The sequence below is a fragment of the Nannobrachium achirus genome (assembly GCF_963921795.1).
Source record: "Nannobrachium achirus genome assembly, chromosome: 7".
NCBI classification, from domain to species: Eukaryota; Metazoa; Chordata; class Actinopteri; order Myctophiformes; family Myctophidae; genus Nannobrachium; species Nannobrachium achirus.
In genome coordinates, this window is record NC_137816.1 from 68,722,750 (window position 1) to 68,742,030 (window position 19,281).

General features: G+C 43.3%; 1 protein-coding gene across 1 annotated transcript in view; it reads right to left on the minus strand.

Annotated features, from left to right (window-relative positions):
* Nucleotides 1-4,304: 4,304 nt before the first annotated feature.
* The window catches only part of shank2a (SH3 and multiple ankyrin repeat domains 2a), a gene marked incomplete at its 5' end in the record, with an annotated part of 314,465 nt that continues 299,488 nt past the window's right edge, over nucleotides 4,305-19,281 (minus strand). Inside the window, 2 exon segments of the mRNA XM_080730420.1 lie at nucleotides 4,305-5,569; nucleotides 6,903-7,139. Coding sequence (XP_080586546.1) covers nucleotides 5,248-5,569; nucleotides 6,903-7,139 — 559 coding nt within the window. The 3' untranslated portion in view covers nucleotides 4,305-5,247.

A 19,281-nucleotide genomic window follows, 5' to 3' on the forward strand; every position in this document is an offset into this window, starting at 1 on the left:
CCTTACCGAAGGCCATAAAGGAGTGTGGATCACTAGCATCCTTTAAAATTGCCCTGAAAAACCACTTACAGGCAGCAGCCGTTCGCAACTGGTAAAAAAAATAAAATAACCTAGCCCAACCCTACCCTCCCCTGCCCCTTCTTTGTATATACTGTTTGTTTAGACTTACTGTCTTCTATTTTGTTTTTCTTTACATATCTACTGCATAGTACTGTGTTCTATTTGTCTGTCATTCAATGTTATATGAGATACTTCAATGGTTTCCAGTGGAAATAAGCTTAGTCTTTTCATGGATCTCCTTTTAGTAGACCTTGTACCAGTGAACTGTACCGTCATGAAACTGTACCTTTTCCTATGCAAACTTCTAATAAAGTCTTCAATCAATCAATCAATCAATTGTAGCCGCTTGACTAATTATATGACAGAGGTCTCAGTCGTTCATAAACAGTGTTTGTTCATGAGCTGGTCTACTGTAGCTCAGCTCCATTCACTGTCATGTATTTCATCACACTCCCAGTGTGAGTTTTGGCACCCATGGTGAGGCATCATGGTGCATCCCCAGCGTCACATGACGTCCTTTCCTTCTTTAATAACTTCCTTGAAGAGAACCCGGAAGTAGGCTTCATTTCCAGTCGACGAAGCTCCGCCCCTTGGTCCAGAAGAGTCAGGACCGGGCCTGGAATTTTGTCATATTAGGGTCAAGGCCACTTGGCCTTTGGTGTTGTCCATTGTTTGAGGGCACAAAGGCCAAATGCCAGGGCAGGAAGGCCATGAAATAATACAAGATTTTAGTCCAATGAAATAATTAGTTAATTTAAGGGTTAAGGGTGATTTTAATATCTACCGTACTATCTGCTGTGAAATAAATACATTGATATTTACAATCTGATCCATGCTCAGCCCTGCACCAATCAAAGATACTGGAAACGTGGGGACTCAACAAAAGACCCTGGTGTCTACTGTCTACATATATTGACAAGACAGCTGTTGGGGCATTAAGGCCACTGTGGCCTCAGGGCATGCAATTTTTTGGAGGGGCACAAGGCCAAACTGGGGGGCAATGATGGCCATGGCCTTCACGGCCCCCCTGAAATCCCCCCCCCCCCCCCATGGCAAAAAAAAAAAGTAACCAACCCAGATTACCCTGCCCTGTTAATTCCTGCCCTGGTCAAAAGAAAAAGTAACCAACCCAGATTACCAATACCAAACCATGAGTGTGTACTCTAAAACAGACTGAGAAGAACACAGCGCTTAGTGCAACATTATATTTATTTCTTACAGTGAATTTTGGTTGCCGTACAAGAAGTCTTCTAGGAGAGGGAGGGGTGAGGAGGGGGAGGGGTGGGGGGTGCAGTTAACAGGGAACTCCTCTCTCTCTCTCTTTCTCTCTCGTTCGTTTCAGTAATTAATAATTTGTCTAAGATGAATTCAGTAGCACAAAATTACAGCAACATAGAAAACATGAACACAATTAATAGTCTTTACACGAAAGGAAAAAAAAAGATACCCGAAACATCTTAGCTCCTATGAAGACCGAAAGAATAAATCTACCAACCAAAAATAAAAATAAAATATTTAAAAAAAAGTAAAACGAAATGAAAAAATAAAAATAAAATACTCCATAAATGTTTTGACGATGAATAAATGGGAAGTGTTTTCAAGAAGGGGAGTGGAAGTGGGCCACGCCTTTTCCCCCTAAGCATGGCCTATTAGCGCCCACTAGTGGCCACTTTAGTATACTACTACTACTATTCATATTATCTACAGCTCCGTTTGTTGTTTTCCATTAAAGACAGTCAAATCTATTCTTTATTTTCTTCTCTCCTTTCTTTTAAAACGTATCCATACATATAGGTTTGTGCGTAGTTCTCTATCAGGATTAGAGCCCGACCGATATATCGGTCAAACCCATATATCGGTCTTTTTTGGACCCCGATGTTGGTATCGGACATCGGTCGTTATCTCTCCGATGTATCGCTCGATTTTATAAGTAATATTAGACCACCATTTGATGACATTTAGCCACTCAGACCCAAAATGTAAGATTATAGTGTCGTTGCTCGTAATGATCCATTGGGTTTCATTTTACACTCATGAGTTATCTTAGGTCTTATAAAGGGTCCATTTGGATACCAAATCTCCATCATTTAGCTGGGGACCACCTGGAAACCCCCTCAAGGACCACTGGTGGTCCCCGGACCATTGGTAAATAAAGGATAAAAAGGTTTTGAAGGTAAGACGTTTTTTGAAATTTAGGTAGTCCCCCCAGGAATCCGCGGAGAAAAAGTCTTGATTCCGCGGAGAACAATCCTGATTCTGCAGAATTCTGCGGAGAACATTTCTTGATTCCGTGGACATTAAAAAACAACCTAAAATGACCAGTTATCAAGCAAAAAATTATATAGTTCTAACAAACAAGTAAAACCCTTCTTGAAATACCTACAATTTCATTGTAATTAGTGGTTAGAATAATTGAATAATCATTTTTGAGAATAAAAATCCAATACATCTATTATTTTGTAATTGCTATTGTTTTTAATAATTACTTTCTGTTGCAAAGCCTATATTGTCATCCAAACCATGCCCATAGTAACCACATTTTAGAGGATGGCCTACCTACTAGTATGGGTGTCAAATTTATTTATTCTCTTCTGCATTAGCATTGTTATTGCCAGGCATAGAGAGGATGGCCGCGAAATCCGCGGGTGGTCGTGAGTTCCGCGATAAATTCTGTGATCGCGGATTCCTGGGGGGACTATTTAGGCTATTTATTATTATGTTATATTATTACAAAACATGGGTTAAACATCGGCAATCGGTGGTCTAGCTCTCTACATCGGCAAACATCGGCATCGGTCAAAAAATATGGCATCGGTCGGGCTCTAATCAGGATGGCCTGTAAAAGTTTTGTTAATACATTTACAGTAGATTTCATTAAACTCTAGAAGTCTGGAGTTTGATAAAACAAATGGAATAGTGTCCAACTTGTCCACTACTCGGCCAAAAGGTCTTAATTCCTAAACGTGTATAACAGAGAGTGATCGCTACCCAAGTCTTCCTTAAAAACAATGACGCGTGATAATAATAATCATCATGATATATATGTATATTTATATATAAAATGGGAAATTAAACAACACAACCAAAAGGAAATTCATTCTGAATAAATATTGCTTCTTAAATATAACCCATAAATCTAATAAGTTTTCATTTTTCTATCTATATATTATTTATTTACTTCTCTTCTTCTTTTTTCTTTTGGCAATCCACACATCAGAGTTTGACTTGTTTTTATTTTATTTTTCGTTTTTTCAAATAAGCTCTATAAAATGTTCATATAACTTTATACAAATCTTTTAAAAATACTGTGCTTTTTTCCCCTCCCTCCGTCCTCCGTTTGTCGTTGGTGATCGTCAGACAACTTGTTTTTTTTTTTTTTAAACCCAGTCAGGCCCGGAACGCATCATTACGCAACGTGTTATGCTTTAACTATATGAAAAACAGCAGAAAAAAAATACAAACAAAGTAAAATCACGACTTTCCAAAAAATAGCAGATCTACAAGCTCACTGCGTGGCACTCGGTGCCTCACTGTGAGCTTGTATATCTACAGTTTTTCAATAGTTAAAGCATGAAATATTGCGTAATAATGCGTTCCCGGCCTTAATGGGTTAAATATAACGTTGAAAAAAGGAACAGATTATAGCAGCATTGTTCCTGTCGCGAGCCCTCACTCAGTGGCCCCGCCTCCTCGTTTAAAAAGCCCACTATTTTGGTAAGGAATTTATTCCAGGATTTGACACTATTTCTGAAGATATTCCCTTCTTATACTGCCCATCGTGCGATGGTGGAGAAGGGACTGGGTTCACCCCGAGACAATTGGGGTACCTGCCGATACCATGCACACCTTCTCTCTCTTTCTCTCTCTCTCTCTCTCTCCCCTCCCCCCAGTAGCGATGTGTGAAGACAGTCACACTAGAAGTGTGTTTGTGTGTGCGTTTGTGAAAGACCATGTAGCCCCTAGCCATGTCAAGTGTGTGTGTGTGTGTGTGTGTGTGTGCGTGCGTGCGTGCGTGCGTGCGTGCGTGCGTGCGTGCGTGCGTGTGTGTGTGTGTGTGTGCATAAGATAATGTTTTAAGAGGGTTTTCATATAATCATAAATAAGCTAAAGTTCCCCCCCCCCAACCCTGATTTCGACAAAAACAAGGTGAAAAGCCCCCCAAAAAGAAGTGAGTCTTGTTTCTCCTTAAAGTTTCTCTGTTTAAGTTTTTCTCTACCACAATTAAACGCACCCAGAATATTGGGACTGTTTTGTTTCCATATATATATATATATATATATTTATATATATATAGTGAAGAAATATTCTGTGAACAAACTCTAGCAAAGATTTAGAAAAGAAGCAACGCACGACGGCCAGCTCAACTGGCTCTCGGTTCGTTGACCCGCGCTCGCTCGTGGTCGGCGTCCCGCAAAAAGAGTTCGATTCCAAAGTGAGTGTTGATTCCAAAGCGGTCCGTCGATCCGTCGGTCCGTCGGTCGGTCCGTCCGTCAGTCGATCGGGTTGGAGAGAATGAACAAACAAACAAAGGTCTTGTGATTCGAAGAAAAAAAACACAAACGCGTCCAGTTTTAGTTTCCTTACGGTATTTCCAAAGTGTCAGAAGGAAAGTCGAGAGTGTCTCCTCTGTGATGAGACTTGAAGCCCGATTCACGCCCGACTTCAATAGCAGCCGTTCCTGCCCCCCTCTCTCTCTCCCTCCCTCTCTCTCTCTCTCTCTCCGTCCCCGCATCCCCCTGTTCCTCCTGTGAAGAAGGGATGAGAACTCAAAGCAGTGACGAGGGAGGAGGAGAGGATGGAGAGAAGTGGAGGAGGAGGAGGTGGAGGAAGACGGGGCAAAAAAAATGAAAGAAGAAGAAATGTCTAAGAGGCAGCGTCGCGTTGGGACGAAACGCTTCTAACCCTGGCTTAGAGAAACGTCCTGGTTTCCGACCCAAAAAACGAAGAGGTTCCGATGGAACGTTAAAATATCGGGGCGGGCGCCGCCGATCACTTCCGCTCCTCCGCGTCCTCGTTGGGCCGTCCGTCTAGAGAAACGTCCGTTTCTGACCAAAACGAAGAGGTCCGATGAACGTAGAGAGAAAAAAAAAAAAAAAAAAAAAAAACAGGCGATCGATTCTGCTCCTCCACGTTCCCCTCCTCGTCGGCCGTCTGTCCGGGGGTGGTAGGGGACGGCGGGGTTGTTTCTTATCTGTCCTGCAGCATCTTGAGCGCCCGCTCGATGTTCATGCGGTGGCCCACGCGCGTCACGCCCAGGTCGATGAGGTCCTCCTTCTGCAGCGCCCCCAGGTGGGCGCCCTCGATCTCGTTGTCCAGGAAGGCGTCGCGGTGCTCGCCCAGGTTGAGCGAGTCCAGCCAGTCGGCCACGTCCGTCTTGCTCCACAGCTCCACGGGCCGCGAGGCGAAGGGCTTCCCCGAGGACGCCGCCGCCGCCGCCTGCATCAGGGCGAGGGGCGAGGGCGAGCGCGAGCTGCCGGGGCCGCTGCTGCCGCCGCACGACGAGCTCAGGCTGCAAGGGGAGAGAGGGTTAAGTATGCGATAAGGTCTTGCTGCGCGGTCATTAGGGCTATGGACACGACGGGCTTATAATTATCAGCCGGTTGTGTCCATATAAGCCATAATGACCAAGCAGCAAGACCTTATAGCACTTATTACATGGCTAATAAATACAATTAATAATTTGACTCAAAACTAAAAACAAAACAAAGTTTTCCTTGTTTACAGACGGCTGAAAGTGTGTGTTTGTTTACGCTGTGTGTTTGTTTACATGGCTGACATGGTTGACACGGCACTAAATCCATGCAGTGCAGCCTGAATGCAGCAGCTGCACTGAGCCTTTGATTAGGCAGCGGTGAATTATAGAGTGGAGCGGTCATTATGCGCCTATAATTCACCGCTGATTTCAGCGCTCGACCAATCAGAATCAAGCATCCAAACAAGCCGGGTAATAATGAAGAATAGCGTTAGTTCAGAGGTTCTCAAACCTTTAGGGCTTCAGTCCCCTTTTACTGATTGCTGAATCCAAGTATCCCTTTAATCCACAACAACATTTTGATTAGAAAAAAATACTGACGTCAAAAGTCCAGTTCTTTATGTGAATATGTTGAAAACGAATAGACTTTTTTGTTACCACTGCGCTCTGACTTGGATCATCAACTTAAGCCCCTATCATAGTAGGCACCGCGGTGATAAGCTATCCACCGTGGTGTTAGCCTCGCGTAGCCAGGCTTACTCATCATGGAAGAGAAAAGCCTGGTCAAGACCATAGGCTGAAACGGCATGAAACGGTGCTACTTCCACCGGGAGAATTTTACCAGATGTTATTGTTTTTTCATATTCCCCGCTGGCGAAAAAAAACTGTTCTACTTCTCCCGACCCATCGGTTGCGCTCGTAATAAACAATATCCAAACAAAAACATGGATTCTGACAAAGGACGCCTATTAAGAGCGAGTTAAGAGCTACAATCTTTATGTAAACGGACTGCAACGCATGACGTAACCTCCGTTAACCGCAGCACTTCCGCCACTTCCGGTGTATGTAGGTTCATGCCGTTTTCATCGGCTATTGTACGTCCAAACCAGGGAAATCCCCACTGTCAGGTTAAAAGAAGCAATTTGGACTCCTCATGCATAGATGGAAGCATGAGGTCAGTCCGTTGTTTCCCCAGGTGCGGCAGAGGGAGAGCAGAGCCCAGGATTACATAGGCAATTGGCACTGGGTGAAAAATGGGTTACAAAATAGTGGGATAAAAATTATAAAAATAAAAAATAAAATAAAAAAACGAATGGTCAAAAGGAACTAAAACTAAACCATAAGGATAAAATCTAAATCCTCTCCTAACCTTGCGTAGGGGGCGCCCCCCCCTCCTCCGCTGATGGGCGGGGTGGGCAGCCCGAAGACGTCGCTGAGCGTGACGCCGCCTCCGGGGGGCAGCGACGAGCTGGGGGTCAGAGAGGAGGCGGAGCTATCCGGCGGGCTGACCAGGTGGGAGGGGCCAGAGGAGGAGGAGGGGGGCAGGCTGCTGGGGGGGGTGGAGGTGGTGAGGAGCATCCCTGAGTCTTCTGTGATGATGGGAGGCCTGCATGGGAAGACAGAGGAGGACGCACGGGACGTTAGTCAGAGGACACCAGAGGAGGACGCACAGGACGTTAGTCAGAGGACCAGAGGAGGACGCACGGGACGTTAGTCAGAGGACCAGAGGAGGACGCACGGGACGTTAGTCAGAGGACCAGAGGAGGACGCATGGGACGTTAGTCAGAGGACCAGAGGAGGACGTACGGGACGTTAGTCAGAGGACCAGAGGAGGACGCACGGGACGTTAGTCAGAGGACACCAGAGGAGGACGCACGGGACGTTAGTCAGAGGACCAGAGGAGGACGTACGGGACGTTAGTCAGAGGACCAGAGGAGGACGCACGGGACGTTAGTCAGAGGACCAGAGGAGGACGCACGGGACGTTAGTCAGAGGACACATGGGACGTTAGTCGGAGGACACAGAGGAGGACAAACGGGACATTAGTCAGAGGACACAGAGCGGACAATTTTTACATTTTGGGGAGACCGGGGTTGGTTGTCACCCTTTTTACTACATTATAAAGAAGCTTAAGGTCTTGGCTTGAAATGGATATAAAAGTTGTGCGCATAACTTATTCCATCAGGAAGTTATAAGCCATCAAAGTCACCTTGACACATTGTGACAACCAACTCCATGATGGGGCAGCTTGTCACAACATACAGGGCTGGTTGTCCCTATAGTTAGGACTAAATATTTTGAGATGGGGGTCCGTGGCCAAATAAATATATGTTTGGGGGTCCTTTACATGAAAAGGTTTGAGAACCACTGACATAGTAGTCTCTCAAGAACAGACTAACTGAGCTCCAGTTAAGTGAAAAGGACCTTTTCTTTGACGATGGCTGGCCAGATTGCTGACACAGAAACATAGGTTTTTCAAAAAACCTTAGAAGGATTCAAAAGACACTCAAAGAATCGGGGCAAAATTCTAATTTTCACGATTTTTCAAAAATAGCAGATCTACAAGCTCACAGCGCGGCACCGTGAGCTTGTTTATCTGCTATTTTTCAATAGTTAAAGCGTTACATAATTCTAGGCCTAAATGGGTTAAACAGTAATACAGCCTTTACTAGAGCTAAGAATAGCTGCAGCGTTGGACGGTGGAAGCAACTTAGAGTTCTAGCGAGTCAGCAGTCCTGACGGATGCATCTCTGCAGATCACTCATGCACACAGTTAGTTAACCCCCAACCCTCAGCCTTGCTAATGCACGCATGCATGCAATTACGCAGGCAGGCACACAGGCAGGCAGGCAGGCAGGCAGGCAGGCAGGCACGCACGCACGCACACACGCGTGTACAATCTGACCCGGCACTGAACTCCTCGGTGTGTCTTTGTACGTCTCTTGCATTACTTTTATTTTTATTTCACTGTATTTTATTTCATTGCACATCAAGCTCAGAATTGTTCTAAATTAGTTCATAAGATGTAATGCTATTAAGCAATATTACACGAGAGGGTGTGGGATAACTGAATTATTTGCACGACTGTGATGCGGCCAGGAACGAGCCGAAGGCGAGTTCCGCCACGCATCACAGGAGTTATCCCACACCCTCTCGTGTAATATTGCAATTATACAACAACCACCAACAAACAAAACACATCAACGTATATATTCACACTGTGGGGCAATTCACAATTTAAACAATCGCTAATCTGACTCCTTGGAAGAGTTTGACTGACATTAAATAGTCCCTTTTGTTGATTAAAAAGAGCTGCGCTCTGGGCGCACTGCAGCGACAGCAGCAAAGCAATCACCACAGCTGAGCTGTCAGTTCCAATAGGCTATGCTCCGCCGTACGACCGCATCGCGCAGCGAAAATAGCCGATCTACAACAACGCGCCGTGTCGCGCCGCAGTGTTACTTGTAGATCGGCTATTTTCGCTGCACGATACCATTGTATGACAACAACAAGTCCCGGAAACATTTCACAGCCCAAGTAGTTGTCCTGGCTGTACTCTAACTTATCGAGCTCTTCCTTTGACAAAGCACAATGTCTGGTTGGTTTCGCGTTCTCCTTATCATAACCATTGATCTAAAGTAAGTCCACCAAATATCGAAATTAACAGTGAAATCCATTTCCAACGGGATAGTAGTGTAACAAGTTGTTCTCTGGTCCAAGTAGCTAGTTTGCGCTACAAGCTGCTACTGTGTGTTTCCCTCCAGAGGGCGCAGCTGTGCCATATATGGGATAATCAGCTGCTGGCGGAGTGATACATTCTTCATGTGATTAGGCCCAGTTCTAGCAGTGCATCTGTGCTCGTTTGATGCACGGCTGGAGAGCCTGTTTTCCATTGAGAGCCGGACTACTTGTTGTATAATTTGTATTAACTCTTTTACTGCTTCGGACGTTCCCGTTCGCCCCGATGTTGACCCTAGCTCGCTGCCAATACGAACGCTTGTTCATTTACTTACTTTTGATGACTGTGAGCTGATAACTGGTGGCGCCGCCGTGTTCAGTAAAAACATCTCCCGTAGCGCTGCTCTAAAACTTCCACCGCACGTTAGCAATAATGGAGTCCCAAATCACTTCCTGGCTGTTTTCTGTGGATCTGATCTAGGAATGCATTTCTACGCTCTGAATGGACGACAAGCGGAGTGGCCCAATTCACATTCATAATTACAGTGTGTACATGTACAGTATATATACACAGTATAGTCAGGTGATGCGTGTACTGTGCATACATGTGTGCATCATCCTGGCTGCTAATGATTTCATCATTTATATTTATTGATGTTTGTAATCTCTCAGGGATGTACAGTACAGTACGTTGTCAGGGAACAAAGAGCTTTTCTACCGGATGGAATAATTGGCTTTTACTTTACTGTAGCTCCCCTGGGTTTAAACGTACATGCACGCACGCACGCACGCACGCACGCACGCACGCACGCATACACACAGGGACGTGCTGGGCCCCTGATTCAGCCTGGGAAAAAGAGTTGTAGAGGCCCTCATTGCGCGCTATAGAGAGAGATCTCTCTCTATAGCGCTGCTGCTACTCAAAGATTTGTCATTTCAGATCATGACAAAGTGACAAGCCAGTGGGCCAATTACATGAGTTATATTTCGTCGTTGTCAGGTGGAAACCTTGTATGTCCAAAACCGTTTGTTTTGTATTTATCATTTTAAAAATGATTTAAACTAGTGAAAACAGCTGTGTGCTAGTAGATCGGCTGTTTTCATTACTTTTGTGCGACGGCCTTGTATGATGAAGCAGGGCTTTGCTTTGAGAAAAGAATTACAAATTTTAAACTTGGAGATACTAGGTTTCTGCCTGATTTTTTTTCCTAATGGCCGGCCTGGACCGGCCGGGAATGAACCGGCCGTTCGGGAGTTGTCCCTCTTTTCCCAATGGCCAGCACGTCCCTGCACACACACGCACGCACGCACGAACGCACGCGCGTGCACACACACACACACACACACACACACACACACACACACACACACACACACACACACACACACACACACACACACACACACACACTTCCACTTAAAGTAGAAGAATCACACAATCTTTCATCTTGCCTCTTGTAATGCGTTCCATTAATTTGTTTTCTGATGTGTGTTTAAAAAAAAAGACAGTTTTTGACATTTGCTTTCCTTTGCTAGCCTAGTGCAGCTAGACTCTCTCTATTTTGGATTTTCATCACATACATCTTCTCTTTTGGGGGGACAAAATGTTTTCAGATTGACATGAAACAGTTTGAGAAGCAACTCTCTGGCCCAGATATCTGTGTCCTTCTCCTCCACCATATGGAACACACCCAGATATCTGTGTCCTTCTCCTCCACCATATGGAACACACCCAGATATCTGTGTCCTTCTCCTCCACCATATGGAACACACCCAGATATATGTGTCCTTCTCCTCCACCATATGGAACACACCCAGATATCTGTGTCCTTCTCCTCCACCATATGGAACACACCCAGATATCTGTGTCCTTCTCCTCCACCATATGGAACACACCCGGGGGAAGTGAAGGGACTGAGAGGGCTGTCCTGCCAAAAATGGAACTGGGCCGCAGCGGCCAAGCAAGACGCACTGCACTCTTTATTAAAGACTTTAACAAGACACTGCACTCTTTATTAAAGACTTTAACAAGACACTGCACTCTTTATTAAAGACTTTAACAAGACACTGCACTCTTTATTAAATACTTTAACAAGACACTGCACTCTTTATTAAAGACTTTAACAAGACACTGCACTCTTTATTAAAGACTTTAACAAGACACTGCACTCTTTATTAAAGACTTTAACAAGACACTGCACTCTTTATTAAAGACTTTAACAAGACACTGCACTCTTTATTAAATACTTTAACAAGACACTGCACTCTTTATTAAAGACTTTAACAAGACACTGCACTCTTTATTAAAGACTTTAACAAGACACTGCACTCTTTATTAAAGACTTTAACAAGACACTGCACTCTTTATTAAAGACTTTAACAAGACACTGCACTCTTTATTAAAGACTTTAACAAGACACTGCACTCTTTATTAAATACTTTAACAAGACACTGCACTCTTTATTAAAGACTTTAACAAGACACTGCACTCTTTATTAAAGACTTTAACAAGACACTGCACTCTTTATTAAAGACTTTAACAAGACACTGCACTCTTTATTAAAGACTTTAACAAGACACTGCACTCTTTATTAAAGACTTTAACAAGACACTGCACTCTTTATTAAAGACTTTAACAAGACACTGCACTCTTTATTAAAGACTTTAACAAGACACTGCACTCTTTATTAAAGACTTTAACAAGACACTGCACTCTTTATTAAAGACTTTAACAAGACCACTGCACTCTTTATTAAAGACTTTAACAAGACACTGCACTCTTTATTAAAGACTTTAACAAGACACTGCACTCTTTATTAAAGACCTTAACAAGATGCACTGCACTCTTTATTAAAGACTTTAACAAGACACTGCACTCTTTATTAAAGACTTTAACAAGACACTGCACTCTTTATTAAATACTTTAACAAGACACTGCACTCTTTATTAAAGACTTTAACAAGACACTGCACTCTTTATTAAATACTTTAACAAGACACTGCACTCTTTATTAAAGACTTTAACAAGACACTGCACTCTTTATTAAAGACTTTAACAAGACACTGCACTCTTTATTAAAGACTTTAACAAGACACTGCACTCTTTATTAAAGACTTTAACAAGACACTGCACTCTTTATTAAAGACTTTAACAAGACACTGCACTCTTTATTAAAGACTTTAACAAGACACTGCACTCTTTATGATGCTTGAATACTTAAAGAAGATACACTGCACACTCAATAGTCATCAGAGAATAGTTATCAGAATAATGTCAAATCTGGGGATTTTTTCACCAGTGTTTTTGTAAAGGTGTCTAGTAACACATCTAACAAAGTTTGAAATTCAAAATTCTAATGATTTTCTTTCTTTTTACAGCTGCTGAAGGTTGGGCTCCCGTTGACTTTCTACACACTACAGTATATTAGAGGAAGAAAATACCCAGAAACAAGATCCCCTTTAAGTAGCATGTGAGGGGTCTAACTAGGGGTTTGTCATGATTCCGAATCCATTGCAAGCATTTGTTTTGCATGAAAACACATTCCTATGCTAGGAATTTTTAATTTCAAACTTTGTGAGATGTACGCGTTACTAGACACCTTTACAAACACATTGGTGAAGACATGTCTTGGTAAGGAATTCATTCCCAGATTTTATTAATATCCCCTGACTATTATGATGCTCCAAGACTTTAAGAAGACACACTGCACACGTTATGACGGTTCAAGACTTTAAGAAGACACACTGCACACGTTATGACGGTTCAAGACTTTAAGAAGACACACTGCACACGTTATGACGGTTCAAGACTTTAAGAAGACACACTGCACACGTTATGACGGTTCAAGACTTTAAGAAGACACACTGCACACTTTATGACGGTTCAAGACTTTAACACGTTTAGGCAAAGCCTTGAAAACCTCAGGCGATTTGAAAATTACCCCCTAAAACCTAAGGTTTTTCTAGATAACTTATTACTCAGCCTCTGTAGCAGATAGAAACTCAATTCCAAAACGTTTTGATAGTTTACACTGTTGGCTTTCATACAACATTTTCAGGAAAAAAAATACAAAACAATTGTGTTGCTGTATACTGTACATAGCAACAACAAATGTGTTCACGTGAAACACAAAACACAAAAAGTCCAGTCCTTAATGGATTAAGAAGATGCACTGCAAACTCTACGATGGTTAAAGACTGTATCACCATAGAGTACTAGCGTACATACAGCACTATGGTTCAAGTCTTTAACACCAGGACTTACTGCTCTGAACTCAACACCGACTTTATCCATGATGAACGATGGATGGATGAGATGGAGAGAGAGACAGACAGACAGACAGACAGACAGACAGACAGACAGACAGACAGACAGACAGACAGACGGAGAGGGTGCATGAAAAAACAGACATGATGTGAACATAACAGAGCACACATGCACACTTATGTTATGCTTTTTCTGCCTTTAACATTGATATTATCCTAGATAAAGTACTGTGTTCTATCCGTCAAATCATGATTATCCGATGTAGGGAAGACAGACAATCTACCTTCCCTGACTTCAATCTAGCTGGCTCTACCCTAAATGTATGTAGCGAGATTACTTATTTGGGTCATATTATCTCCAATGACCTGTCAGATGACAAGGACAACATGCTGTGTCGCAAATTTAGCATGTGCTCAGTACCTGTGAAGATATCTCTTTTTAGATCCTTTTGCACACCACTGTATACTGCCCAGTTTTGGTGTCGCTACAGACAAGGCAGCATCAGACGTCTCACAGTGGCCTATAATGACTGTATGAGGATGCTGTTAAGAGCTCCGAGAAGCTCCAGTGCGAGCCAGATGTTTGTCAGTGTGGGGGTTCCCACCTGCTCTGCTGTACTATGCAACCTTATGTACAGGTTTATGTGTAGGGCATCTGAGTCAGTTAATGATATCATTGCTGTTATAACGGACCCTACACGCAGTGCTGTCAGGTTCTCATCTAGACTGTGGAACCATTGGCACACATGTTTGTATGTCAGAAACTGAATTTTTGGGCTTGGTGCTCTGTGCTTTTATTTTGAATTTTGTATTCCTTGTTTTTGTATTGTTTTATTTCTTGTTTTTGTATTGTTTTATTTCTTGTTTTTGTATTGTTTTATTGTATTGTAACTGATATGGATCTTCCTGGGTCTGAAATAAAGATTGAATTGAATTTAATTGTTATCCGTCTGTCTTTCAATGTTATATGAGATACATAAAGTGCGGTTCCTGTGGAAATAAGCCTCGGCTTTTTAGGATCTCCTTTTAGTTGACCGTGTTGCGACCGTCAGGTCGCAGTTAGTATCAAAACCTCGACCAGCTGTCCGTCCGTCCGTCAGTTCATCAGTTCATCAGTCTGTCTGTCACACGTCACACGTCACACTTTTGCCCTGCTCTCTCCGCAACCGTTGCCCCGATCCATGCCAAATTTTGCACACGCACTCCTTGCCTGCCAAACCACAACCTTCATCAATTCTCACATGGCCCTCTTCTAGCGCCATCATAAGGCCAATTCTTGCAAAACACATTTTTGGACACTGCTCCTAAAAATGTTGCCCTAAAATCACGCAAATCGGTACACAGTATGTCTACACTCATCAACATGGATCTGTCCCATTTAGTGCCAGACCTTCAGGCCGATTTTTTAAAACACAGTTTGGACACTCCTCCTACAGATTTTGCCCTAAAATCACGCTGGAGTGACAGAGAGAGCCGGCGTGTTGCTAGGTAGATTCACTGAGGCGCTGCGAGGCGTTGTGAGCTTGTAGATCAGCTATTTTTTGGCAAAGAGCTTTGTGTAGAGGGGAAAAAGAGCAGACTAAGTAAAGAGTGAAAGGTCAGGTTTATTAAGTATTGACAGTTCAAATGGTTAAAAATCTGAAAACACAAATTGACATGAATCCAAAATACACTGATGATTGTGCTGTCAAACGATGAAACTATATGGAATCTATGAGCAGGTTGTGGGGGTCCCTGCTTCATCTCTCTCTCAGCACAATCTGCAAACACATGTCATGTGTTTGCAGATTGTTGTGGGGCACTCTGCTGCATAGAATCAAATGGTCACAGATACCTGAGCGACGTTTTAAGTCACTAAAAAGCTGCCCACATAACGTCCTTGTGAAGACGTCACCAGGCCAGATCACGGCCGATATGGGAACGATTTGGACGTAATTTCCAGGACGTCATCTAAGCGTCTTTTTCATCACCCATACTGGCCGTAATTGCGTCAGTTTGAGGTCACCACAAAGCTGTATACTATATCCTCTTGAACCCCATTGCCCCTGCCGGCGGGGGCAAAAGGTGTTGACCTCTGAACAGCTGTCAATAAATGTCAATAAATCAATAGAGACCAAATCAAACTACAATTTCTTTGTTGATTATTGTTACAGTGGGCCTACAGCATAGTAATCAGCTGCCATTGTACTTTTCATATTATTACTACTTATTGTTACTCGTTTTTATAATTTTTCACCCAATACTTTAACATTACTAATATTACAGCACTACTCTCACTAAAACATCTGTAGAGTAACACTCGTTTATTGATAATGACCACCATATCCATCCTGTTACTCTAAGGCCCACTGTTGTAATATTACAACGTTTGTATTTTATCCAAAAAAAGATTTAAATCATTTTATTTTAGCTCCCCCTACCACCTAAACATCACCATTAAATTATATTGTTTAGTATTACAATGCCATTGGCCACAATATTTGCATATAAATACCCCCCACAGGGGCTTTGACGAACAACATCTCACTTTTTCATGGAAGCTATTCCTCATAAAAACATAAGTAAAATGCCTGTAGGCCTACAATTTTTTTTGGTGATCATTAGAATGTCTAGAACATGTAATTATGTTATTATTGTGAAAAATATCTCCCATATGTAAATTAGAGCATGATTTATGATTTATGGCTATACAATCTTACAAAAACATAAAAAAAGAAAAAAAAAAAACATTACATTTTCCGCTTATTAGGACTCCTACAACACCATCTGATTTTTTTTCAATTTTTTATTTCAAGTATTTCTAAGAGGGTTAAGCAGGATGGATAAGGTGGTCATTATCAATAACAATGTACGAGCTCCATCCCTAGTTCTGAGAGGAAGCTTTAGCCCCTTCTCCACTACAGGGCCAAACCAGAACTAGAACCAGAACTTTCCAGAACCAAGAACTTTCAAGAACCTGTGAAGTTCCGGGACCAAGTTCTGCTTACGTTTCCATATAACCAGACCCAACTCACAGGTTCCCAGAACTCTGGTTTAGTTCTACAGCAAGAGCAGGACCTCAACGTGTCTGAAACTGGGCCGTGCGCAATGGAAACAAAACCACCAGTAAGACTCCCTAATCGGGAGATAAGCGACCGTCAGGTCTCATGTATACACAAATTGGCCTGTAAGTGGCATTGGTTCCTGAGTGTAGCGAGATGTGCGTAGCAAATGTATGCTTAGGTAGGGGCAGAGAAGGTGGGGTTAGGCTGTAATGAGGAGGTGGTAGGAGCAGAGAAGGTGGGGTTAGGCTGTAATGAGGAGGTGGCGAAGTTGTAAGAATATAAGTTGGTATGTAGGTGGAGCAAATGTGTAACATAGGTATTGTGTTGTCACAGATTGCTTTGCGTGATTTTAGGGCAAAATCTGTAGGAGCAGTGTCCAAAAATGTGTTTCGCAAGTATCGGCCTCATGGTGGCGCTAGAAGAGGGGCATGTGAGAAATGGGGGATGGAGGTAGTGGTTTGGCAGTCAAGGAGTGTGTGTGCACATTTTGGCATGGATCGGGGCAACGGTGGCGGAGATATGAGAAGGGCAAAAGTGTGATGTGTGACTGACAGACTGACAGACTGACTGACAGCCGGTGAAGGCAAAACCACAACCAACAACATAGGTGCAGGTTCTGGACAGTCCTGGTTCCACCTGGTATAGTGGAAACGGGACTATTGTGTGTTCTATGGATATCTGTGCAACTCACCACACCTACACTGTAGTCACATGACTGCCAAGCGCACACACACACGCACGCACGCACGCACGCACGCACGCACGCACGCACGCACGCACTCACGCACGCACGCACGCACGCACGCACGCACGCACGCATCCACACACGCCTGCACACGCTGGCTGTATTTATAGCATAGCAAACAAATGTGCGTGCACGCATGCACACACACACACACACACGCGTGCACGTGAAGGCTGACTGGGCTGTGCGGTGTTACGTAAGGATGCACGTGACACTGACGATGCTGGAGGTTACGCACACACACACACACACACACGTATGCACTAACGCACACACGCACACACACACGAACACACGAACACACACGCACACACACACGAACACACACGCACATCTCGTCAGCCTATAACAGGACTAACATGGTTGTGCAGCCCGCGAGGCTCTGTCTCATCAGCTCGTTGCTAGGCAACCCTTCTGCTCCACGGGCACAGCCAACGCACGCTTAATCTGGGAGGCACGCACACACACACACACACGCACACACACACACACACACATGCACGCACCAGTGCACCATGGGAGAAGATGCGATGTTACCACTGGTCTTGAAGGAATGATGCTCATGTTTAGAGAGAGAGAGAGAGAGAGAGAGAGAGAGAGAGAGAGAGAGAGAGAGAGAGAGAGAGAGAGAGAGAGAGAGACATAGAGACACACAGAGAGAGAGAGAGAGAGAGAGACATAGAGACACACAGAGAGAGAGCAGCAGTGAATCTAGGCCATGCTCTGCCATCTGTCTGTTGGTCTGTGACCTCAGAGGCTGTCTTAGTGCATCTCCTCACACTGTCAATGTCTCTCTCTCTCTCTCTCTCTCTCTCTCTCTCTCTCTCTCTCTCTCTCTCTCTCTCTCTCAGGGGCGTCAATTGGGTATGGCAGGGGTGTGCAGCTGCTATACCCTGGGTGGAGGGGGGAAATAAAAGTATCTGTGCTGGTTATTATGTTGTTAAATTACAGTAAAATAACTACAAATGCAAAATGTAACAAAATGGTCACTTTAACAAGGTGTTATAATTGTATTCTCCACACTTGTATTCTCCCCATCTTGACAGAATGGTATATTCCCAGGTTCCGCAGGTCAGCTTTGCATTATTGTTAATTGTGGAACGTTTACTAACATGCCAAGTTTAGCTGCACTTGAACAACCGTTCCAGGCTGCCATATCCAGCCCAAGAAACCCTAGAAACCTGTGTAAAAAAAACTGGAAAAAAAAATCGTTTTTTTTTTTTCAGACATTGTGAAAACAGCCGATCTACATGTTGTGAGCATGTAGATCTGCTATTTTCACAATAGAACCGTGTTATACAAAATGTAATGCCTCTTATCCATGAGGACTGCCATCTTCGCCATACCCTAGCTTTTGCTGAACTGACGCCACTGCTCTCTCTCTCTCTCTCTCTCTCTCTCTCTCTCTCTCTCTCTCTCTCTCTCTCTCTCTCTCTGTGTCTGTCAGATACGTTCAGATCATAGAGTGTAAAGAACCCTTTAAGAGCAGGGGTGGGCAACTTTGATGATGGAAAGGGCCACTATATTTTCACAGTCACTCCAGAGGGCCACATTACATATACGGTCAAAAATAGAAAAAAATTGCTGATCTACAAGCTCAAAATGCGTCGCACTTATTGGAATCCTACGTTATTTTTCGCTATTCTTGAACTGGAATCCTGAAAAGTAAAATTTGTATTTAATTTCAAATGAATGTATACGTTCTTATGTTAACTTTATCAACTTAGATACAAATACATTGTACATAAAAAAGACTATAGACATTAAAGGAGCTATAGTCAAATTTTTTTCTTGAAAAATGGATGCTAAAATTAAAATCAGACCCAATGTGAAGTGAGCGGTGGTCGTGCTTGCATAGTGACTAGGACTATGATTTGAGTCTAGGATGTACAGGCTATGCTACACGCACACGTTTTGCTATGGCAAAACACTGAGGGAAAAGGCTACAGACATACGACATATGACATCACTAGACAAACATGATGCTACGCACACACATTTTACTATGGCAAAACG